At 39.7% G+C, this 25,660-nt stretch overlaps 1 protein-coding gene across 2 annotated transcripts in view; it reads right to left on the bottom strand.

The window, feature by feature from the left end:
* Positions 1-3,050: 3,050 nt before the first annotated feature.
* The window catches only part of LOC147747520 (vitellogenin-A2-like), a 77,691-nt gene continuing 55,081 nt past the window's right edge, over positions 3,051-25,660 (bottom strand). Inside the window, exons 24-36 of one of the 2 annotated variants that reach the window (XM_086953985.1) lie at positions 24,749-24,864; positions 24,488-24,538; positions 21,909-22,010; positions 21,417-21,629; positions 21,168-21,310; positions 15,235-15,373; positions 15,009-15,144; positions 14,419-14,605; positions 12,996-13,084; positions 10,850-10,947; positions 10,600-10,759; positions 5,520-5,681; positions 3,051-3,346 (exon numbers count right to left, since the gene is read on the bottom strand). In XM_086953985.1, coding sequence (XP_086810111.1) covers positions 3,231-3,346; positions 5,520-5,681; positions 10,600-10,759; positions 10,850-10,947; positions 12,996-13,084; positions 14,419-14,605; positions 15,009-15,144; positions 15,235-15,373; positions 21,168-21,310; positions 21,417-21,629; positions 21,909-22,010; positions 24,488-24,538; positions 24,749-24,864 — 1,712 coding nt within the window. In that variant the 3' untranslated portion in view covers positions 3,051-3,230. The remainder of the gene's footprint in view (positions 3,347-5,519; positions 5,682-10,599; positions 10,760-10,849; positions 10,948-12,995; positions 13,085-14,418; positions 14,606-15,008; positions 15,145-15,234; positions 15,374-21,167; positions 21,311-21,416; positions 21,630-21,908; positions 22,011-24,487; positions 24,539-24,748; positions 24,865-25,660) is intronic. The other variant, XM_086953986.1, reaches the window with a different exon arrangement.

The following is a 25,660-nucleotide window of genomic DNA, read 5'->3' as shown; positions in this document are numbered from 1 at the left end:
TGCCAGTAACCGGTCCTAGGAAGCTTGTTTCCGGTCCAGGGAAGGCATGGCTTGGCAGTTCGGGGGGTGGACTGTTCCCATGAGGCACAGGGTCAGACTGATTTGCATATGGCCATGTCTGAACTGGGGTGGCAGAATGGGCTAAAGAATGGTGATGTATTAAACCCAGATCTGTTGACTGGGTGTAAGTGTTTCATTGGTTCAGATGCTCCGTCCATCACCACCCCTTTTCTACCGCTTTGTTCGCCATAAGTTGGCAGGGTATGCTCAGACGTGAGTCCCTTGCTCACTTTGCCACTGGATTCAAGCAAGCCTGGCTGAAGAAGGCTGGAATTCCAGAAACTCGTCCTAGGAAGCTTGTTTCCGGTCCAGGGAAGGCATGGCTTGGCAGTTCGGGCTGGACTGTTCCCATGAGGCACAGGGTCAGACTGATTTGCATATGGCCATGTCTTAACTGGGGTGGCAGAGTGGGCTAAAGAACCGTGATGGATTAAACCCAGATCTGTTGACTGGGTGTGAGTGTTTGATTGGTTCATATGCTCCGTCCATCACCACCCTTTTTGTACCGCTTTGTTCGCCATAAGTTGGCAGGGTATGCCCAGACGTGAGTTTCTTGCTCACTTTGCCACTGGATACAAGCAAGCCTGGCTGAAGATGGCTGGAATGCCAGAAACCGGTCCTAGGAAGCTTGTTTCCAGGCCAGGGAAGGCATGGCTTGGCAGTTCGGGCTGGACTGTTCCCATGAGGCACAGGGTCAGACTGATTTGCATATGGCCATGTCTGAACTGGGGTGGCAGAGTGGGCTAAAGAAGGGTGATGGATTAAATCCTGATCTGTTGACTGGGTGTGAGTGTTTGATTGGTTCAGATGCTCTGTCCATCACCAACCCTTTTGTACCGAATTACCACTTTTTACCTCTTAACCAGTGGTGTAGTGCTTGTGCTCTCTACCTAAAACATGGTACAATTGGCATATATCTGATTCACACATTTAATTTACTTGTAAGTCCATAGTAAATGGTAGTATACGTGTATACCGAGCATGTAGATTATTTCAGCACTCATCATACCACACATTAAATTAGCCTTTTATAACATACCCAGTCTAAACCTTCCTTTTTAATGTATTTACATGTATACTTTAGTTTTACATGTCATGATAGTGAAAAACTCCTAAAGTCTGTTTTTACTACTGTAAGGCTTATCTCTACCATTCATTAACACTGGGTTACCATATTAGGTTTCATAAGGGAGAGCATGTCATTGAGAATGGTTAGAAATATGGTGTCTACCCTCAAATGGATTCTAATTTAAACCCCTCTTTAATGGCAAATCGGGTATTCAGTCAAAATTCTGAAAATGCCACTTTAAGAAAAATGTAATTTTTCTGTTCTAACCATTTGTGCTTTTTGCCAGTGTCTTGTGCAACATGACTGTGAACGACTCTGCTGTTGGGGGTTGCATATTCCTCCCAAACAGTGATAGAAATAGGGACTCAGTGTGGGCAGAATTGGGCATACTGCCAGGATGACTAGAGCAGAGCTCTTCCCTGTCCACTTACACTTCAAAGGGCTTGCCTCCAGCAAATAACCTGCTACTAACATGTCTTCAATGCAGCCTTGACAGGGGAAGGAACTTTCATGAACCAGATGAGTCAGTAGCATAGGAAATCCCAATACGTCAAAGGCTGGCACCAGGTATAAATATTGGACCTGTAGAGCTACTCATAAGTACACTCCTGGATCTGTGGACACTACAGAAGAAGGGCTGCCTTGTTCCCCAAAGAACTGCCCTGCTGCTACCAGACAATGGCCCTGCTGCTTGAAGACTGCATGGATCCTCAGAGGGCTAACCTTCTGCTTAAATGGCCTGGTCACTGAGTAGGAAGACTTGACCTGCTCCCTTCTTCATAAGCTACCTGAATGACCTCAATGTTATGTTGGCTGACTTCTATTCTAATCTGAGCTACATAGAAACAAGTTGCAGAGGCCTCCATGGCCAGCAGAACTCCTTCACTGGACCTGATTGGATCGGCAACTGGACCGGCCTGAGCCCTGCTGCCTTCTGCTGGAGTGAGTGCCCAATCCCCAATAGGTGTCTCCCCAGGTGTTTTAACCTTGGCTTGTGTCAGTTGAGCTCCTCTTGTGAAAGAAATTGAAATCCTGAAGTTTTGGGCTCTTTGTGACCGTGAACAGGCCCATTCGTGCCAGGAATCTGTCATCCACAATGACCTCTGACGTGAAGCTCTGGTGATCTCAACTATTCATGTCACTGCGACCGCCGGCAACAACCGACAAAACTAGATCTGCACTTAACACTACAGCAAAGACATTCTGCAGTGACCACAAGTATGAAGCTCCAGCGATAACTGTCCACGAAGCCCCATCGGCTCTTCACACTGCATCGATAAAAGCACACACCACTCTGTGTGCTCTGTGCTCCACAGCAAAACACCATCCATAATGCTGTCCCTGTCTTTGTGGCCTTCTCCATAGTGAATGAAGCTCATCTTGTCAGACTTTGGGCAGGACTAGCTTAATCGCAACAGCCTGTGCACCATCCCAGTTGGCCTGAATTTGGACTTTCTCCTGGTCTCACCCAAAGAAATTACCACATGTGGCACTTTGTGCTTTTGGGTGCTATATCTTCTTAAAACTTTACATTTCTCCAATTATACTGATTGTATTTCTGTCATTCGGGTATCATTTTATTTAATACAATGTACTCAAATGTCCTTAATTGGTTTGGCATTGTTCTTATGTTGTGTATTCACTTTTTTACTGTTTATATGCTGCTCAAAAATGTACACTTTACCTCTATGTTATGCCAGACTGCTTTTGCACTAAGCTATCAAAGGGTTAAGCACAGGTTAATTGAGTGTTTTTTGTTTGGTTCTCCCTGCCATGATTTATGGTTGTTGCCTGAGTCGGGCTTCCAAACTCTCAATCACATCTCTGATTTCTTACAATAATGATTCCTGTTTTTTGTATCAAGATGCTTAAAACCAAAAATAAAAGGGTGATCTTTCTACATTAAATGATGCAAGCACAGTTTTGTCTGCATGAAGAAATCATTTATTCGGAAGAGAGCCATTTGGAAAAGTAGCCCATAAAATTACTTATGTCACCAATTTTATAGAACAAATAACTAAAGTTGTTAGAAGAGCATTTTGATTATTCTCTTATTTTGTAAAACCTACATTTACATTTAACAAGTGCATCAATTTGTGCTTTATGCTGCACATGGCAGTGCTCCACAAGAGCATGCAATATGTGCATCAACAGTTTCTACAACATCTTCTGCCTTCTCCAGTTTCACCTGCCCTTCAACCAGATCCAGAGAAGCATCTGTAAAGATAGAAGGTGACATTTTATGAACAAAAAACATACTTAATTTTGAATGTTTTCCACTTTTTGCAAAGAGGCTATAATTTCATTCGCACAGGTGAAGGAATGAATAACTGGACTAAACAACAGTACATTTCTGGTTTGGATTTCTGAGGAGCATATTAATATAGAAATGTTATTGTACAGTATTTAGAAAGAACCAAAGTGTTGAGCGAAGCTCTATACAGAGACAAAGTAGCAACTATTGCTATTTTTAGACTGCTTCTAGTGCAACTCTCACTATTACATTCTTCAACTGCTTTCTCCAAAGCCCACAAAGTAAACAATTCTATTATGGACTATTGATGTAAAAGCATGCATGCGAAACGTATTAATTACATTTTTTGGGAGGTGTAACCTTTTAGAAAATATGATTTAAGCACAACAGAGTTGCAATGCAGTTTGGGATGCTGTGCTAAAATATGTGCAGCGGTTTGGGTTTCTACTTGCAAAAAAAATTCAAGTAGTAAAACACAAAATATTGGAGCACACTGGAGGCTAGTTACCATTGGACCGAGACCAAGCAATTGGCTTTGTACTCTTGGGTCTGCCTGTTGTTTATGTTTCTTGTCCATGCCAATGGCTTGCCTGCTCCTAAGTTGATGTTTTTGCTTCCATATTCTTATATATACCCTGCCGCAGGAGACTTCTAGTTTCACCCTGCTTTTAAATTGGTTGAATGTATCCTTCCACTGCTAACGTCAGGGAAGAATTTTTCATTTATTATGTTTGTCTGGCATTTGAACTTTAGCACTTGATTGATGTTTATATTTTTTTTTCTCCTCCCCTCCCTCTTTCTCTCTCTCTCTCTCTTTCTCTCTCTCAGTCTCTCATCAACCCCTGCCTAACAGTTATCCGTAGTCATGACCTCACAACCACTCTATCACTCTGGCACCTTCCTCCAACGAGTCCCATCGTCTCACTCTCACTCAATCTGTGACTCTCTCCCTCCTTGCACACAACTCTCCCACAGACTATCTCCACTCAGTCTCCCTGCCTTCTACTTGCCACTCTTTACCTGCCACTGCCACTACTGCTGTTGACTTTTCAATGCGTGTAAAACTGCAGAGCAAAGCTGATAGCATGTGCTTTAATCTTGAAATTTAAATGTATACATTTTCAAGATAGTCATTACATTATGTCTATACACAACATGGAACAGTATCCTTTTGTCACTTATAGCTCTACCATTCCAGATGGCCATCACATTGTGTCTAGACGCAGCCTGACACCAAGATTGGGAGAATAGAAAATGAGCCACCAAGATGGCTGCCTTGACAATGCTAGCACCACAATTATACGAGCATTGAAAAAGCCAATACCATCAGCAAATAAGCATTGGCAAAGCGAGATCCATTATCTTTGCCAATGCTTGAATTTGTATGAAATAAAGTTTTCTGCACTCTGCACTCTGCGGAGCTCGCGGAGTGCAGAAAACTCCTCTTCACGATGTGCAGAAGAGTTATCCCCGCTCACGATCGCAAACGGTAAGTTTGCGGTCGTGAATGGTAATTCTGCGTGCACAAGCTGCCGCATGGGTAGAATTTCTACCCGAGCAGCAGGAATACCAGCACATACTGCAATTCGCACTGCATTCTGCCACTCGCCGGACTTCGCAGAGTTTTTTGTAACTTCACGAAGTTCTGCGTAGCAAAACTCAGTGAACAATGCCCAGGTCCGGTGAAACTCACACCATCACAAGACCTGCAATGCTCCTCACTAAAATCTATATATTATGCCACAAAAAAATTGCTAAGTACATATTGGACTATATATAACATGTTTTGTTGTTTAATAATTTGTTACAATAAATAGCGTTTATAGCAATAGCGGTTTGTATGGTCATTGTCTTAATGCATAGTGGGGCTGAATCACAAAGTTAAACTTACACTTTTGTGTAAGTTTACTATACTTTTGCTATTCGCAAACTGTGAGCTAATAAAGATAATCCTGTCATATCTTATTGTGTGCGTAGCTCTCCGCCCTGACTCTTGAGTCTCCGCAGTCATAAACTTACTATTAACTTGTCATTTGTAAATTGGAAAAATATCATAAACGTACATAAAAATTTAAGTTTACCTTTGTTCATCAGGCCCTAAGTGCTTTTAAAATCATCCTTTGTTTTTAAGCTTACCTGATTTTAGACAATGAAAGCCAACAGAGACAGGAGCAGTTCTGATTGGTGAGCATCCCTTCACACAGCGTAAAACTGGATTGACAGAATAGCACTTGGAATTTTCGCCATTAATAAGGATAGGTTTGTCAAGTTTCACCATTGTCCGCTGTAATTTGCAAGCTGCAAACGATCAAAAGATGTTTTATTAAATATTACAAAACACTGCGATGCATGACAATTACAGATTTTGTGATTTATAAATAACAATAATATTACAATATTTTTAGTAGATGTTTAGAGACACTGCAATACAATGGCAGAGTTTGCACTCTAACAAAAATTAACACGTCTACAAGGAAACTTTATTATGGTCACTAATTCCAACATCCATTGTAACTCGTGAATAACATTGACAAGCAGAAGAACATAAAAGTGACCTCCGCATCTTAACACTTCAGCAGTATAAATTACTTTTTTTTTTACAAAAGGTGGGGTTTGTGCAATAAGGGGGTTGTTTGCTTATTTATGTATTTATTTGGAAGATTTATTGCGCACTACAAGTTATCTAAATAGGTTAAAAATGCTGAAGAAATGATAATCAGATGATAAAGCCTTTCAATGGAGAGAACACGAGTTGCCAAAGGTTGGGTGGTTTTAAGTCTCTAACTTGTCCGCCTTGTGAGAAGTTATTGGCAGCAGAAAGAATTAGCTCAATGACTGTGAAATGTGTGTATTTTAGCAAATTTCTGAATCTGATGGAGTCTAGTTCAAGACTTAAAGGCAATGGGATGGCATTCAAGAGGAAGGATCCACAAGATTAAACATTTTTCACCAAACTTCTTATAGCAGTATCGTCAGAGGGACTGTAATTTGTAGTTGGTAGATCTAGAGAGTTTTCTGGATGGGAGAAAGGGAAGTAACAATTTAGGCAGGAAGTCTGGTGAGTTATCATGCAGATCTTTATGGATGAAACATAGGAACTGGAAGTTGACACATTCCTTCACTTGAAGCCAGTTGGCCAGTTGGGAGGCTGTAGTGTGTGTTAGAAGTGATGGTGGCAAATCAGTACGGAGTATACAGGCAACCTGGATTTGGTCCTACTGAAGTTTGGACCTGTTTATTTTTAAGAAGGCAGGGGTTGAAGCTGTTACAATAATTAATATTGTCTATGTGAGGTGGAGTAGGGGAGAGGAGTCCTCAGAGAATAAATGAGAAGCTGTCATTGAACAGCACACATAGGCTATGAGCTTTTTCGACTGATTGTGACGTTGAGCCCAAGGAACCAGGCTGGAGAAAGGAAAGATGGACCACAGAGTAGAATCCCAAAAGCGGAATTTTTGTTTTCTCACCATTAAGGCACAGACTGTGTATCTGTATCCAACAGTAGAGCTGGGTAAGCAATTGACGACTTTTGATGAGTTATCAGAACTGCCATCAAGCCTCATTTGTAACTGGGCATCATCAGCATACAAATTACATCTTAGGTCGCAGGAGGGACATATTCTAGTGTTGTGGAACATTCAGAAAATTAAAAGCCTTGAAGAAAGTGGATCCTTAAAGGGCAGGGCCCATTTGACCTTCTGAATATGATTTAGGAGTTGTAGTGTGGATTATTCTTCCACAAAACCGTTTTTCGTGTTCAGACTATATTTTTCAGAAACAAACATTTAGTTTTATTCTATTGTAGTTAGCAAACATGAACGTTGTGTGCTACTAATCTGTACTAAAGGCATTCTGGGTGAAGTAGCATCAAAGGTACAATACCAGGGTATCAATCTTCAGAACCATGAAATCCTTGTAAAAATATTGATGACCAACATCTCAATAAGGGAAGTAAGCCTTGCATATGTACCATAACAATATATAAGTATCTTCAAGGTAAGTAGATGTGGAGATAAGGATAGTAAATTCATATGTACCTCTATATACCTACCTTGATAATATTTTGGTCATTGATATTTTGCTGTGGTATTATTCTTGCACAATATTAGCAAGCATTGGCATTGCCAATAGGGTTGGCTTCAAAGCAATGTTGAATGGTAATGTTATACATTGCAAGTGATTAGAATGGGAATGCTTATGCATTTGTGTGGAAGCAAAGATCTGTAGAATAATATTGGTGTAAAGCAGTGGTTCCCAAAAAGGGGTCCGTGGAACCCCAGGGGTCCGAACACATTCCCAAAAGGTCTGTAGGCAGCTGTTTTAAAAGCACTGTAAAGTTCCTTGTATAATCAGCAGTTTTCTGGCAACAATAACAGCTTCAAGATAACTCTGGTGATTATGAGAGATGGGGGTTTTGTCCAGTTGCAGCTTTGACAAATCTAAGGTAACACAGAGAGTTAATATGCCTGATTCAAAGAACGTGTACCATGCCTTAAAAAATAGTTTTTTATGTGCATAGCTCAGTGTGTTACTGCTTTTGTCAGAGATTCTGTTCTTACTGTGTAGTTCATCATTTACAATTGTAATCTCGCACAGGGAGCTGTGAACTGCCGTCAAAAAGCTGCATGCAAACAGCATGGTACAAGTTAGTAAGCTTTGTTTTTCCCATTCTTTTTTTATGTTGATGCTGCTAAAAAAGTTTTGTTCGGGTAGAGATACATTCTTATTATTTAAGTTAATGCTAACCGAACCGCTGTGCTATGCACTGAATCCTGAGTTTGTGTTTCTCCAGACTAAGCATGCTTTAAAAATACCTACCAGTATGGATGACAGGTGAATCGTACCTTATGAAAAAAAAATGCATACACATATGATTCATTGTCTATGTATGTGCGCCAAGTAAAGTGTTCTGGCACCCTACACTGGTATGAGAGGTGCTATAAAACAAATGAAATATAAGTGACAGAGGGGCTATGAAAATATAAGAGCAACTGTTGGAGGGTAATAGTGAGGGAATCATTGAAGAGTCCCAACAAAGACTGTTGTATCCTGGTGCACAGTAAGGTCATCATTTACTATGGGTTAAAAGCTAATACAGTTCATGATGTAATGGCAAATGTGTTCTAGAATGCACAATTTATCCTACATTTCCTTGGGGGGAGAGCCCCCTATATCCCCCTTTGTAGTGGTCAGTCTCACTCACTGTACTTGGTGTGCACCGTACAGAGACTGGTCTGACAACATTTGCGAGGGCAGCTTTGGGTTTTTAGTATGGCCCTGGCAGGAGCAGAAACGTCATACCACAAAATAAAACCATTAGTTATAATGGGGGAGCCCAGTAACCCTCAGAATCTGGGTATTGAAGCTAAACAAAAACAGTGGTTCTGTCGGGAGAAAAAACAATTCCTTCTCTTCACTGTACTTAATACGTATTATGGAAAAACATCAAATGCAGGGTACAATGAGACACACAACACTGAATGTAGTTCCAAAGGTAATTCTTTAGTATATACCTTGCAGTATTAATCAATGGATAGCTGGCTGTCAGAAACAAATAAACACATAAACTATGAAATGCTTGGTGACTGGTCGTGAGTGGTGACAAAGGTACTGAACAAGGATACAATAAGTGACATATATTCATTCATATAAACAAAACATATGTTCTTGAGTGTCCACTTCTGAGAACATTAGCGACAGCAAAATGAAATATTTCCTTATTTGCGTTGCGACTTTGCATGGACGGATTGACATAAACAACGTAGATGTTTTGACCCTATGTAGTAGTGCAAACTTAAATACATCTGTGTCAGGTCTTCATCAGGACTGTGGGTGTGTTGGACAACCTGAAATGACTCAGTCATTCATCGCTGCTCTGAGACAAACGCTTACGTCTTTGGCAAAGATTGTGAAGTGATCGCTGTGGCGGCACATACGTTTATTCATTCCACCGGCTGGTGAAGAAAATTCTTAATGATTAGAGAAGATTTGCCTACTCCAAGAATACCATACGAGGGTGTCAGCTGACACCCCTGTGAATAGGACCCACGGAAGTCATTGCTCAAGCTTCCCACGTGTTTTCAGGTTGTCCAACACACCCCCAGTCCTGATGAAGACCCGACACAGATGCATTTAAGTTTGCACTACTACATAGGGTTGAAACGTCAATGTTGTTTATGTCAATCCGTCTATGCAAAGTTGCAACGCAAATAAGGAAATATTTCATTTTGTTGTGGCTATTGTTCTCAGAAGTGGACACTCAGGAACATATGTTTTGTTTATATGTATGAATATATGTCACTTATTGTATCCTTGTTCAGCACCTTTGTCATCACTCATGACCAGTCACCAAGTATTTCACAGTTTATGTGTTTATTTGTTTTGGACAGCCAGCTATCCATTGATTAATACTGACAAGGTATATACTAAAGAATTACCTTTGGAACTAAATTCACTGTTGTGTGTCTCCTTGTACACTGCATTTGATGTTTTTGCATAATACGTATTAAGTACAGTGAAATGAAGGAATTGTTTTTACTCCCGACAGAACCACAAAATAAAACCAAACATTGAAAAGTTAGTCGCTGAGATGCAGCACTAACTTTCCCATTTTGCTAATTATTTCAATATAAGCTAATAACATCTTTATTAATTTGACTATTTTGTTTAGTGTGCACCTATTTGTGGGTTTTTTTTAGAATTAGTTTTAATATTTGAAATGTTGATAGTACAAACTGCATGGGGGTCCCTGGCTTCCAGTGGTGACTCAATGGGGGTCCTCAAGAGTCAAAAGGTTGAGAGCCACTGGTGTAAATTAAAAGGTCAGGTGACGGTTGCATTGTCAACCTAAACCTAAACATCTACGTAGGTTAATCACTGCCATTCTCCGTTCTGTGCCACTGGCAAAGAAAAACACCATTCATTTTCTAGTTATCTTAGACACTTTCCAAAGTCATGTGTGCCCCTGAAAATTCAAGCCCAGTCTGCTGTTTAAATAAACAAATGATCACAGCTGTGTGGGGGGCATGCACTTTTCTGTGTGGAAGTACACAGAGTCTGCTCAATCCAAACATGTCCTCCTGGATTCCAACATTTAAGGGGAGAAAATGCCCCTCTCCTGTTGATTCTCACATATTTGTCTGGCAATAACTGTGCTGTCTAGACAGACCATACAAACTTGATATTCAGGCATATAAGCAGCAGCAAGTAATATTACCTCCAGAACAGGACTCTTCTTCAAGCATCCAAGAGTGGCCTAGGCTCTCCTCATCTTTTGCTACTAATCCATCTGGCATCTGGTATTCCTGTTCCCGCTCATCATCATGACGACCGCAAACTCCGCATGTCTTGCCCTTCATCCACAAAGATGTTCCAACCTATGCGAGGGCAAAGTAAAAGAGAACTAATTTGTAAATACATGTATATTCTTGAGAAAATATGGGAGTATAGATCAGACACAATAGTACCTGGCATGTTATTCCATTATAGAAGAGCTTTTCAATGCCAAATTCTGGAGCAGATAGCGACAGACCATCACCTTCCTTTTCAATCATCACATGAAGATCTGTAATGAAAGAATGCAAATTGCCCTCATTAAAGGAGACGTAGTATAGTTTTAGTGCACTAGAAGACAAAGTTACATGCAGATAAATATATGTGTTGTCGCCTCTGTACTAATATATTTGAGTGGGTGAATGAGTGCAGATATTTGTACAGCAAGTTCTATAATTGGCCTCGTCAAAAGAACTCATATTTATGCTAACAGGTAAGTGAAAGAAAGGTGTTTCCCAATAATGAAATGAACCAATCCCTCTACCTGTCATGAATTTGCTTAGAAATATGGACAATTACAGATTATGGTGGAGTGGAAGCAATGCTGTTAATTGGCAGTGCCAGAACCCCACTAAACATGCGGTTTGCCCACTCTATTTTGACTTGGGTGAAGCACCAGGTTTACACCCACAGAACATCCCCTCTTTATGCCAATGTAAACATATGACCACTTAGCCCATCCACCAAATGAATCACATGTCACAGTGTCAATCAAGCCACCCTATTGAGGAAGGGTGAGTGACAGTCACTTGTTTTCCCTACATATGTCTGCCATTCAATGCATGGAGGAGCTGTGCAGGGACAATGCAGGATACCGCCCCCCCCCCCACATTGCGATTGGCCATTTGCTTTTTTTTTGGAGAAACCAGAACCCTGCTTTAGCAGCTAGTTTTCTTTAAACAAAAAGTCTTGAAGAGTAGATGCTTTAAACATTGCATCCACTTGGCAAACCTTCAGTGGTGTGAATGGAATGGCCATGCACGCAAAAATATTTAACTAAGTATGACAGTCCTTTTCCATAGTGGTGGAAGCCATGGCCTTCACCTTTGGGCATTCCATCTGCCAGGGTCATATACACCCATATAGGTTTTGGCTTGTGTTTTGTTGAGAATATTCCATTACTAATCTACAGGAAGATCTCTGCATATGTAAATTCTAATAGATCAGTGGTTTCAAATTAGTGATTACCAAACACCTTTTCTATTGACTAGTGTAATGGTCTGAATGCCTCTCTGACTCCCTAGAGCAGTGGCTGCATGTATGTGTTATTTGTATAGTGCAAACCTAAGCTAAAGGCTTCAGGTCACTGTACATGATTAAAGGAAAGGATGAAGTCAAAGATTAATTAGATAAGTGGCTGATGTCTATTCTCAGAAGTGTGCTGTTACTTATTCACAAATGATAACTGTTTCTCTATGCGGGAGACAAATTAATTTTAACACAGATTTGTGTGAAACAAAATATATCTGCCCAGATGTTGCAAGACATCATCGAGAGAGATGGATGTGCAATATGCAGGTCTAATCCTAAAATGAAATGTTGAGAGTGCCATATGAGTTTGTGAAAGTAAAGTACACTTTCACAGAATTTAAGGTTATTCATGTAAAGTAGTGACGCAGGATGTATTTCTTGACATGATGTATTTTTACGGCCATTAAACCTTTGCCATTATATGTAATATTATAACATCACCAGTATATTCAATCACTTTGTCCAGTTCTAAACAAACATAAAAGCAGGATTAAGGAAATACTCATTATGTCAATGACTTATTGAAAAAGTGTAGCAATTATTTTCATGTTGGATAGAGAACGTGTCCAAAAACAGTACCAATGTGAACAAATGTCCTTCAGGGACTACTTCATTAAATAAATGAGTTGGAAATGCAGTGTAAATGTTGTACTGAGAATCAGTTAAGTAATAACACATATCATGTGACAACTTACATATAACTCAGTCAGAACACTTCCTGATACCAAAGATTGTTGTTACAATAATTTGCAGATGTTGCAAATTTTTTTGTTGTATATGCACAATCTAAAATATAGAAATGTTAAACATGATGTGGTCTTGTCAGAAGCCAAAGGGTGAATTATTGGGAACCAAATTTCAGAACCCAAGCAGTCATCATGAAGGAACAATCTGTATTGCTGGTGATTGTTAGAGATTCAGGACTTTTTCACTATTCTATATGGCCTGTGTAAATGTTGCTTGTGTTTTTGCCAAATACATTTTAAACACTGAATTACAACATGAGCATATTTAATTAATGAAGTTTACCAGAATAAGACTGATATGGCAAACTGTTCACTTCAATGCCATTGATCGCCAATTTTAAGGTCTCCGCCGATGGGAACATGTCAATGTCGCTTAAAAAGGAAAAAAACACAATCTTGGGTTAGACCTTTTCTATATTTCTAAAGGGGAGTTAAAGCTTGTGAAGTCAAGTAATAGGCAATAAATTTTTTTAACATTATGGGCAATATCACCACAGAGAAACAGCCACCTGAGTACATGCAGGTAACCTAATGGATTCAGATTATCAGAATATATGTTCCACAGAGCTAAAACAAGATTTAAAAGCAGAGGGATAACTACAGGTAAAGCGCAGAATACCCATATTTACAGCCTGCAGAGGTCATGCTTAAACCATTGACAGTAGGATTAAATATATAATCATCGGAGTAGAAGAACTATTGAAACATTGCTTTCACTTATATAATAGACAGTTTAATTGTGTAGTTTTTACAGGGACACTTAAGGGCCATACAACATCTAGGACCCAATTGTGGGTCACCAGTTATTGAGTCAATATTTAAAGCCCCAGTGTTATCTTTTCTGGCTGGGACGGCACTTAAGGAGGGGGTATAAAACTACAGCACTATGAGTTGTACCTCGAGAGACCACTAAGATATGGTGAACAACTGGGGAATTGGGTGTAACACACCTGATTCCTCTGGTTATTTTTTATTCCCAGCTGTATTTTCACACAGAGATTTTGGTAGCCTAGAGCAACTGGGTCCTCAAGGAGAAACTGCCTGAGCCTTAGATTTTCAGAATAAATCATAATTCAAATTGATCTAGTAACAACAGTTACTAGGCTCATTCGAGATTACTATCAACTCTGCTAATGAGGGTCTTATAATGGCAAAGTATCATGAGCCAGATTATTCAATAATACCTCTATAACTAAGCAAAACAATAATGCATATTTATATTAGCTCTCAATGTGTTTGAGATTATGAAAAAAATATATATATTGCGGTTTGATTACATCTTCAAACTAGTTTAAATAACTATGGTCAGGCTGATGTAAAAAGAAATCCATGACATCTCTATTTTTAGTGCCAATATTTCAAAATGCTAAATTGTATTTTATTTACATTATGGCATCATATATCTTTCTTTGAAGACACTAGGACATATTAACCATACATTCCCGTGAATATCCAGCTCGGACAATGCACACTCTTTAGTAGTTAACAATCCACTTTCAATATTTTTTTCAGTAATGGTATAATAAAGTGCATTATCTAACATTTGACTGCGTTTGCATTCCAGAATTCCATCCTTTGGACAATAAACATTTCATGTAAGTTGCATGTTAAGCCCCAAGCAGGAAGGGAACTGGAGTGCTACCATCACACACATGTTCACAGTGTTAGTTATATATTGACATGTATAAGAAATGTCATGAACTTACTAACTGCCAAGTTTGACATTGATGGCTTTTTGATCAGGAGACCCTTCTACTGACTGCATCATCACCAGGAAGCTAAGATCAGGGCTACAGTCTTGGGCCAGGACATGGTAGCAGCTTCCAGGCATAGAGTAGTTAAACTGAACATTGTTGAAGGTGATTATTTTATTTTTCGACACTGTGCAGTGACCTATGAAGAAATAACGCATTGTTTTCAAGACCTAAGAATTATTAATACATTATGTTTTATGTTTTAAATAGTCATGTGTGGCGCATGTAAAAGTACATTTTAAAAATGTGTTTAGTTATACAATCATTGACACTAATAATAGTTACATTTAAAGATCAACATATATTCTTCAGGCGGTCGTAATCACTGATTTGACGCGCACATCTTACTTTATCTACAAAAGTATATTCAATCACTCTATAACCTTTTTGTTGTGTGGTACAGCACACCACTTTAACATACTACATACGGACTGCACATTTTAATTTACAATTGATGTTTTTGATATGAGTCAACACTCAAGACACAATCCAGTGGCTACAATAAATAAGAAATGTAATGGATGATATTGCCAAATGTTCACCTCTCAGTTGATTGAGGAAGTAGTGTGGAGCTTCAGCAAAGATATTCCAGTTTGGGGATTGAATGGCTGAGCCCTGGGTTGGGTGCCCAGCAGTGAGCGCAAATGGGAGCTGGGCGGCTCTGTAATACAGAGTGAGCTGTAGAGGATTGAGAAAAAAAATATTATAAGTGGAACCAAAATATTTTTGCAAACAGTATGTAGTGCTGCCATTGATTCCAATACTTACCCTTGGCACTAGTATCAGGGCATCAAACGTTCTTGGAGAGCTTAGTGACAGAATGATTTTCGCGTGTTTGTATGGATTCTTCTGTAACTTTTCTGAAAATCCCGCCATAAGTGCAGCTCCAGGAACAAGCTGAGCAACCCTGAAAAGAAAATTAACTCTTATGAGTGCTTAATTATAATATAATGCAACCATATGTGTATGCCTCCAAATGCTGTAATAGTAAAAGCATGTGAATATTAATGATTGCGGGTGAATGGGCAGTATTCTATATGGTGCTTGTATACCGTGATTCTACATCTGAATTTGTATATTTAACAACATCCTAAAAAAATTTTAAACGTTAAAGAGAAGGTAGAAGTTATGAAAGACATCAATTCAAACATGAGTAGATGGAATTAGGGCTGTAGCTTTGAACCCAGTTTAAGCATTTATAGAAGATCTTCTACTCCATAAACGTCCGCTATATAAAAATACAGGGGCTTGTTTACAAGCCCAGTATGCCCCCAGAACGTCACCTTTTATGATGTTGCTGCTTTTCATTGCCTCGTAGATATGGTGTGAGGCAACGCAGAGCAAGTCACTGTGTTGCCACACACTGCTTTGGGGATGCATGCAATGGGTGTTGTGGTGAGTGTTCCCACGTAGCACCATGGGATTAGACAAATTCCCAGATTTACAACATGCTGTAAGTCTGGGAATTCATTAAAAGCCTACACCTTCTCAGGGATGGCTTAAGGGTTGTCTTTGTGTGAGAAGGTGCCCCTTCTCCTGCAAAAACAACCTGATTTCAATTCAGACACCTGCATTGGCTCATGGCAGCCATTTGTGCTCCAGCGCTGTGAAAGAAGATAGGAATGGCCTCTCTTATTGTGGGAGAATTGGAGGAGGGCCACCAAAAGTTGGTCTGAAATATATATTTTAGTATGACGCACTTCAGTCAGCGTATATATGTAGGTAGATTATTTAAAGGTAAGTTTAATGTTAAATCACAAGTGGCCAGTTTACATGCATTGCCCTGGGAATGTGTAGTTTGCACTGGGGGCCAATAGGTTTTGCACTCACGTTTGCATTGGCTGAGATTCAAACTAGAGTCTCATACATCAACCCGTGTTAATCCATTCAGAGGCAGAATTTGCCCTTGCCCGCTTGGCTTCCTAAACGATATTGCTGAGTCTCATCAGATAGTTCAAACTTTCATTTCACATTGACACCACCCAAATGCTTATAAATTTGAAATGTTTCCTAGCTAACACTGAGATTTGATGAGGAAGACCTGTTTCAGCTACGTACTATTACAATACTAATCACATGTTTTGGCATAGCAGCTTGGTTGACAATGTGAGGAGACTCCTGGCTCCTCTGGTGAAATGGTAGACCAGGAAACATAATTAAGTTGGCTTCTTTTTCAACTAGGCCCTCATCATATCGCCTTAAAGAAAGTACACTTACTCAAATAATTCATTGGCATGGATCCCAACAGTTTGTGGCATGTTTATGCCAGTCCCTTTGTCAACAATCACCTGGACAAACTGACTAACCTGCTTATAGCAACTCTAAACATAAACTGGTCGAATGCAATGGGTATAAATGGCCTATTGGGGATTGAAGTTGGTGGTGTGTGCAGATGGGGTTGATGCGGTATCATTGTTTATAGATTGAACCACAATGGTAATGTCCATATTAAGGTTTGTGAAAGTAAGGCCATGTTAAATGAGGAGATGAGAGTATGGCACAGTATAGCGTAAATCAAAGAAAGTCAGTAGCATTGGAGTCTTTTCTGAAAAATGAATGACAGTGTGAGCAGCACAGGCCTATTCGCAAAGGCATTTTGTTACGTTAAGTTATTATTTTTGAAGCACTTGATTAGCCATAGAGCATCTTGTTGTTAGCTAAGAAATGACTGAGTGGTGTCCCCCCATGTGACCAATTATTATGTTGAGAAACGCAACGTTTTTAAGGCCTTACTGAAGGGTAATGGGCTGCGCAATGTTTCACTGTGTGAAGGAAGCTCATTCCAGGCCTTGGAAGATCCCAGCACAAAGCCCCTGCCACCCCAGGAACTGGTCTGGAATCCGAACTCTGTAACCACATTTGCAGTGCCTGAGTGGATGGACCTGCCCGGCATGTTCCAGTTAAAGCATTTTCTAAGAAAGGCTGATCAGTAGTCGTGCAGCGCGTTGATCGTGATGCAGAGTGCTTTAAAACAATCTTCTGTCTGACCTGAAGCCAGTGCAGATCTCCTGAAAATCTAGATATTTGGGAAATTTAAACATGAGCCAAGATGCTGCATTTTGCAGTAACTGCAAATTATTAATGTCAGATTGATGGGTGTTGAGAAATAGTCCTTTGCAAAAGTGGATATTTGCCATCACTAAAGCAGTGACGGTTAGTTTCTGCAATTGGGCAGGAATAAATGGTAACATTTTCTTCAGCAGCCTATGCGTATAAAACCCTGCTGAAGTTCAGGAAGGGGAGGAGAGCAGAGCTGAGCCACCAAGATGAAGACCAGAAAGATGGTTTTGCCCCAAACATCAATTCCTCAGTTTTACCTGAGTTGAGTTTAAGGCAATTTCTTGCCATCCAGACACTGACCACTTGTATACGTTAGTTGAATCTTCAGTCGCAACCCAAAGCACCAGGGTTAGAGAGACGAAGCTTTGTGTATTGTCAACATATGACGAGTAACAACATCTCAAAAGATCTGATGAGCTCTGCCGTAGGGGTAACATATACATTAAAAAGCATCAAGCTAACAAGGAAGAGAGTACATAGGTGATGTAAAACCACCTAGGTTGACCACTTGTTATCGCTTACTGAGAAAAGAACTCAGAAGTTCCCAGTCTACTCCAGATACCCCTATCTTCCTCAAACGATCCATCAGCAGCCCATGATTAACTGTATCAAGGGCTGCTGATAGATTAAGCAGGACAAGAGCAGCGTTTCTTTCTTGGTCCCTGGTCATCCGAATTTCTTTGGTGGCTTTGATAAGAGCTATTTCAGTGCTGTGTCCTGACACCTATTCTATTGTTTGTGTGTGACTAGTTTAAACTCACCACTTTCTCAATGTGTGTTGCTGGAAGGGGGAGTTGAGAAATTGGATGATAGCTGTTTGTGGCCAGGGGATCAAGAGATGGCTTTTTTATGAGAGGCAGAACTGAGGCTTTCTTCTAACAGGTGGGAACATTATCTGTAGCAAACATCTTCTGAGAAATAGTGGTTAACGTGGTGCTATAGTTGATGCTGCTAGGCCAGTCACCTAGGGAGGACAAGAGTCGGATGTATGTCGTTACAACGCATACTTTTACTCCGCATACCATTACAACGCGGTTTTTACAACGCATACCATTACAACGCATAGCGCTTTGAGGTGCTGGATAGTGGTAAGTATAATTTACTATTCTAACTCCAGTCCCCGTGGACCCTAGGGAAGGTGTTGGATAGTAAATTAAACTTACCTCTTATCCTAGAGCGCCCCCCAGCGCAATGCGTTGTAATGTCATGCGGTGTAATGCCTGCGTTGTAATGGTAGTGCGGAGTAAAAGTTGCGTTGTAACGGGTGTATACCACAAGAGTCACATGGCAATCCCGACTTTGAATCTTTGATCAGCTTTGTAATTTCTTCCTTAGATAGCGATAACGTTGTCAAGCTCAGTGTGTGTGACTTTATGATTATGGTTAATAGTATCAGGAGTCGTTGCTACAGTAAGAGTTTTAAAATTACTAAAGAAATCCTCCAATTTAGGGCAGAAGGAATCTGCCATTGCATTACGGAAGGACGGTGAGCAGGCCTTCAGAGAGTTGGTGTTTGGAGTGTTTTTTTTATAGTCAAAAATATTTATTTAGATGAGTTACTGGCTTTTTCACTCTTTGCTGTGAAGTAAATAGTATTTTGCTTTACTGATTTGGGTCTTGTAAACAGCTAAGCATATTTTAGAGTTGACTTTTTCCAATTTACTACAGGCAGAATGACATATTTTTTCTTGTTTTCTACAGTTCTCCTTGAGGTTCCTGAGTTCTTCAGAGAAACAGGGGGCTGATACATTATTCCTTTTCACCCAGATTTTTTTTACTGGTGCCAATGCTTGAGACACCCCATCGAGCCACTGAGTATATTGTATAGCTGCTATCTATCGATTGTTAGAGAGGAAAGGGCAGGAACTATTCAACCATGAGGTACACACTTCAGCATGAATTTTGTGTCATGCTCATGATACTGTTGAGGCTGAAGGGGTCAGGGGGCCATGAGCAGTGTGTAAGTATTGAATCTCAAATGGGACTGTGCTATGGTCAGACCAAGCTAGCGGAACTGTGTTTAAGGTAATTTAATTATTGCTGTACTATTTGAAAAGAGTCTATCAAGGTTGTGGCCAGCCATATGAGTAGGGCCTTCAACCCTTTGAGATAGACCGAAAGCTGACAATGTGGATAGCCGAGAAGTACTTTCTGGATCAGCAGATGCCTCCAAACAGAAATTAAAATCCTTTAAGACTAATAAGTTTCTAGGCAGTGCATCGGTCTCCTAGAGAATACATCCTTCTTGGGCAAAGCTCACCCATGGGCCTGGGGGACGATAGATAAGAATACCATTTAGGGTTAAGTTTTAGATATTGCATCGTAAAAAGGCATTGCTTCGCAGCTAGAAGTCATTAATGTGGAACACCAAACTCTTAAGTTGGAGCAGTATATTATTGATAAACTGCCGCCCGGTTTCCCTGAGCGGTGTGCTCTAAGGAGCGAGAAACCATGAGGAATAGAGGATTTCTGGGTTTGAGTGGATATCCGCCCAAATTTATGTTATAAAAATAATTTGAGGCTTTAAAGTGTTGATAAACAGATTAAATTAAAGGCAATGCTTTAATAAGGACCATGCGTTGATAAGTGGTCAAGGTAAACCTGTATTACGTTGTGGCGTATCAGGTGAGGGCAGATTGTGGGAATCAGATATTATCTCAGAACAGGAGCCCTAAATGCCAGACAGAAATCCGCAAGTAATGGCAGCCCTGTCAGAAAGATCTAAGTGGTCAGTCCATTCACATGTTGAGTTCTTACCCGTCTGGCCTATCGCCCACAGTGCTGTACATGCATAGCAGAGTCTAGGCCTCTATTCTGGGTTGTATAGAGCATTTTGGAGAAGTCAAGTAGCACCTCTGTAGAACTCTTTTACCTACTCCTACATGACTTTGGGAATCGACCTTAAAAAATTCAAAATGGGAATAATGACAGTAAAATGGGAATATGCATATAAAGTTATTACAAATTTAATGGTCTGAGTACTTTTTGCACTTACACTAACACGACGTTGAACATTTCGGGGCCCATTTACAAAGATATCTAATAGTACATGAAAGAGTATTACTCTAGTACTACTTTCTGTAGTCATACATACCTTTGTGAGCTGGACCCTGCAAGCATAGCATGCATTCTAGCACTTATCAATAAGCAATGCAGTCTCTTCGCACTCACAAAACTGATAAACAATCAAGACGCATACAATTATCAATCAGTGAACATCTACAATGGAATATGTGCATCCAGGATGAAAATCCTAGTCTAGAAGGAAACCTGCTGCAAATGGAAAAGAGGACGGCTGGCTATTTCACCTGATCTGTTATTAGCCAGAATTAAATGATTATAGAAAGTGGTGGCTAAACCCTGTGTTTAGTAAAATGGGTTAAAAAACTTGCACAAACTGCGAATAATGGGCAATTACTTTTAGAAAATACATGGACACAAATCTTTTTAGGGAACTCTTTTTTTTAAACTAACATCCATTTTTTGTTTTTGTACATACGGACTATGGAATTCTCGTTATAATTAAATTACCTTCCTTCTCTTTAAGTAATAACTATTTATGCATTTCTTTTTTGTGATGTACTATATGTACTATACAAGTGAAATAATCAAGAAATGTACTAATAATGATGAATAATTACCATTTTCCAGCTGATTTCAGTTTCGATGGGATTCTTGGCCACTCCACCTTCAGCCTCAAGCCCGGTTGACTTCCAAAGTGACCAGTTTGAGCCTTTGCAGCAATTTTGTAGTCCTGGCAATTCTGACCCCATTTCAGAGAAGCCTAGATCATAATGTAAAATACACCATTACAACAGATCGTATAGAAGAGGAGATTTTATAACTGTATGTGTTTGTGCTTCTTCCATGAATATCCACGGCTGCCTCACCTGTGCTTCATGAGAGTTGACAACAACCGCATTTGCACAAGCGCGCCATCTACTGGAGGCAGCGATTTCCACAGCATATGCCTGGATCTGGGGCTTGGAGGCGTGGTAGTCGGCGTATACGATCACCTGGTATCCTTGCCTCTTGTTGTCATTTCTCACAGCTTGAGCAGTAACTGCCAGCACTGGGGGCTTGTTGTCTCCCATAAATGCAGGCTACAGCCAGGAGAGACAGTGACAAAAAGGAAATATGAAGGCAATCTTTTAAAGACACAATTGTATTAGAACAATCTGATATATAATTCATGGAGGTTGAATACTAACAAATGTATGATCCTAAAAGTGACTACATTCACTTAATAATTAATATACTTTTACAATTATCCAGGCAGCAGGAGAATCCGTAAAGAATAGAAAAGCATAAAAGGGGCATATTCAATCACACATTTAAAAATGTAATCCTTTTTCAAGTAACTGGATTAAGGGTGGATTTACCCTCTGAGATCTCCTGTCCTTAGATCCATGGCTGCTGCTGCTTGAAGAGCTGGAGCTGGACTGCGAGGAAGATCTATGGCCAGAAACTCTCTTGTTGGAATTCTATTTTTTCAAAAATAACAAGAAAACATTGATGGCTACACAATGTGACTTACTTTAAAGGTCGTATTATTTTATTAAACTTCAGTATAGTATTTTCTAAGGGATGCAGAGCTACATTATTACAAAAAATAAACATATATTTTAGGAAATGTATTAAACATTATGCTAACTTGTGTTCACATACTCTCATAAAGGACGTACTGTTATTTTGCAAAATGGCAGGGAACCCTCAGCCTTTGAACCTTACTGCACACATAGTTTTACTCATTGAGTGGGACCTGGGGCAGTCTTACAGCAAAGGTTTTGAGGACGGTGGGGGCATGATGGCTACCAGGCAATATAGTTTCTCCTATCCATGGATGTCATTCTTCCATTACCTGTCAGGAGTAGGATAAAGGGAGGTAATGGCCAGGTGCACTGGGGGTGGTGAAGTTTTTGATGGGTGATATGCACCTATATTGTCACCCAAAGACAAATAACTTTTCAGTAACTTAGCTTTCATTTGGAAATGTGGCCTATGCCACAAGACAATACTCAAAAATATGTGTTACTGTGTGAAACGAATCAACCAAACAACACTACTGTTGAAGACATGATGAACCAGATGGCCAACAGGACTCATGTCTAGAGCTGGTTATAGCACTTGGCCTGGGTGAAGATTTACAAATTGTTAACTTTTTTGCCACTCGGTGGAGGGTGGGGATGAAGGACTTATACCACAACAGCACCACATTTAAAACTAACAGTAAGCCTCACTGAAAACATATTTTTTGCAGGAAAGAAGAACATCTGAGAGCAGGATTGGGCGATGTGGCTATGGGACAAGTTACTCATAACTTCCGGAGTTGACAAATGTGGAGTTCTGTTTACAAACAAATCAGGCAAATATTCTGCAAAACAAAGGTCGGCAGACACAATGAACCTCTTGAGCAGTTTTTGAAGCTATTTTATTCTGGTCTTGCCTTAAGGAGTCTCAGTCCTTACAAAACCGGTTGTATAGGGCATTCTATAACCACTGCAGTCTTCCACAGTCCTCTTAGCAGCATACCAATTAAATTGGATCTCCAAAACTGGTCTGCAACATCTTCTATTACTGGACATTCTCAATGCACTTGGATGTCAGGCTCTCCAGAGGTGCATTTCTTCAGCAGACAAACTGTAGTTCACATCAAGGGAAGTTTTAAATCTCTTAATGGATTAGGTCAACAACTCGTTGACTGTATTAGTTCTTTATATCTGCTCTTTGATCTGCTCAAATTCATGTGGTAGGCAGGCCTGGTTTATTCATTCATAGTGGGAAGAGATGTATTGCTTTTCACTCTGTCTCAACTGATAATCAAGTGAAAGAATTGCTGGTGAATTTTATCCTAGTGCAGGCTAGAGGCTGTGGGGGCAACTCGCAAAAAGCCTTTTGGCCATAAACTTACGCTTACAGACTAAAAGACCTACATTTACCACTCCCAGTAATTAAGAAAGGGAATCCTAGCAGGCAAACATGGTTTTACAACTGTGGACCTTTTGCATACAGAAAATGCACAGTAGTAATTCCCACTCAAGAATGTGGGTGAGACAAGGCATAATTAGCAATTAATTATGTGAATGCCCAAAAACATGTCTGCTCAAGTGCATTCAACACCTCCAAACCAACCTTTCCCATCCCGTGGACATTTGGAGGAGTTTCGTAGGTTTATGTAAATGGCAAGGGGGAACGAATCACCTCCAAACTTATACATGCCAACAGACCCAGCTCAGGCAGGTGACTCCTGATTTCTTAAGCCAAAAATTATTTTATTTTAGCGGTCTCACAACTAAAATTCCTTTTGCCTATATATATATGTTGATTCGGAAAATAATGCCCCTATTGCTTTTCAAAATCTTCCTCTTTTTTGTTTAAGAATGTTGGCATGCATATTTTAAGCAAATGCATTTCTCCAAGTGTAGAATTTATTTTATCTTTTTTCCCAATGGAAAAAAACGAAACTAAAAAATAGACACTATTTCCCCTGTCCTTAAGTCTACACTACCTAGACTTACGATTTGCAGTAAATAGAGGTCAGGGAATATGTCAAATGACATTCCCAGTAGTATGAATAGCCATCTGCGCATAGGGAAGCTTTCCAGTCTTTCCCAGTGGGGATGTTTGTGAATTCCAAGAACTACTATTTCTGCACCCGTTCTTAACAGTAGATTCATGAGTGTGGATTTACTAAATTATTTGTAAATTGTCTCCAGAGTATTGTGGAATCTCCCTATTAAAACACTCCCCAATGCTCCCTCACACCGTGCCACTTGCTTGTGCAGATATATCCCTGGTGGGTGATTCATCATCTCCACTTGACAGTGGCAGCTCCCACTCTCATTATGCCTTTGGGGTAATTGATGGTAAGCTAAACACATTAATCAGTGCATCCGTCAAAGCTGACAGAGATCCCATATTTTAGTTCATTAATTCAAATTCACTATAAATTAATACTTACTCTCTGTCTGTTTGTTGGATTGAAACGAAGCTGATAAATCTCAGGAGTTGACTGTATAAAAAAGTAAAATAAAATGTTGAAGGGACAAAGATAGAACTGTTTTTGGTATAGGTAATCAATATAACATAACACCATAACATATGAAGACTACATATTTTCACAAACTATAGCATAATAAAGGTTTCCTTAAGTTAACATAGTTAACAACAGAACTATATTTCACAAAAAAACTCAAACGTGCTGTGCTAACATCAAATTTACCAATTTTCTGGAGGATTCACTGCTGCTGCTGCTGCTGCTTGCGCTGCTAATGCTCCATTGTTTTTTACGGTCCTGTCGGTGATGTTGTTGGCTTCCACGACGAGTACTCTTAGGGCCTGCTCTAACTCTTTTTTTTTTTTTTTTTTTTTTTTTTTTTTATTGAGCAGAGCAGAGGTCAGTGCAAGAAATACAAAAAAGTACCTATTTAACAAACATACTTCAGCAGGGATTATTATACACATCATCAGAATAAAATCAGAATAAAATCAAGCACATGAGAAGAAACACAGTTAAAACCAAAGGACCAAGAACATTCAATTTCAGTTCCACTTAAACAGTTTAGCAGCTTCAATAATTGACACACGGCTAGTGCAAAAAACTGAATACTCTCCTCCAATTGAACCTTTAACCTAAGGTGCTAAAGTGCTCAAGTGCTGAAGTGCATAAGTGCTAAAAAAATTTAAAGTGCAATCGTGCCGTATAATTTTTTATTAAAGTGCTATATATATATATATTTTTTTTTTTGGTAAATAGTATTCGTTTCTATACCTCAGACCGTGTGTGTTCTTAGTATATTCTCGTGTGAAATGCTATGAGGTGGTGGTAGATGCACAAATAGGAAAATATTTCCAAATATTCATAAATTTTCTCGTGGACCCTACTCTTTTAGCATACGCCTCTTCAAATCTTTTCGTCCGTCGCATTTTATTTACCCATTTTAAATAAGATGGTACCTCCTCTGACCTCCAGTTTTGAAGGATTAGAGAACGGGCGACTAAAGTGCAGATTGCAGTGAAAGTTACTTCTGCACTGAGCAAATCCCTTCTCTTTGTTGAAATGCCAAACAAGGCTATTTCGGCTTCGGGTTCAATTACTTTATTTATGGCCCTGCTGATTGAAGAAAAGATCTTA

This window comes from Lissotriton vulgaris, chromosome 1_1, assembly GCF_964263255.1.
Source record: "Lissotriton vulgaris chromosome 1_1, aLisVul1.2, whole genome shotgun sequence".
Lineage (NCBI taxonomy): Eukaryota > Metazoa > Chordata > Amphibia > Caudata > Salamandridae > Lissotriton > Lissotriton vulgaris.
The sequence above is the reverse complement of the archived record's forward strand: the minus strand, read 5'-3'. Positions and strand labels throughout refer to the sequence as shown.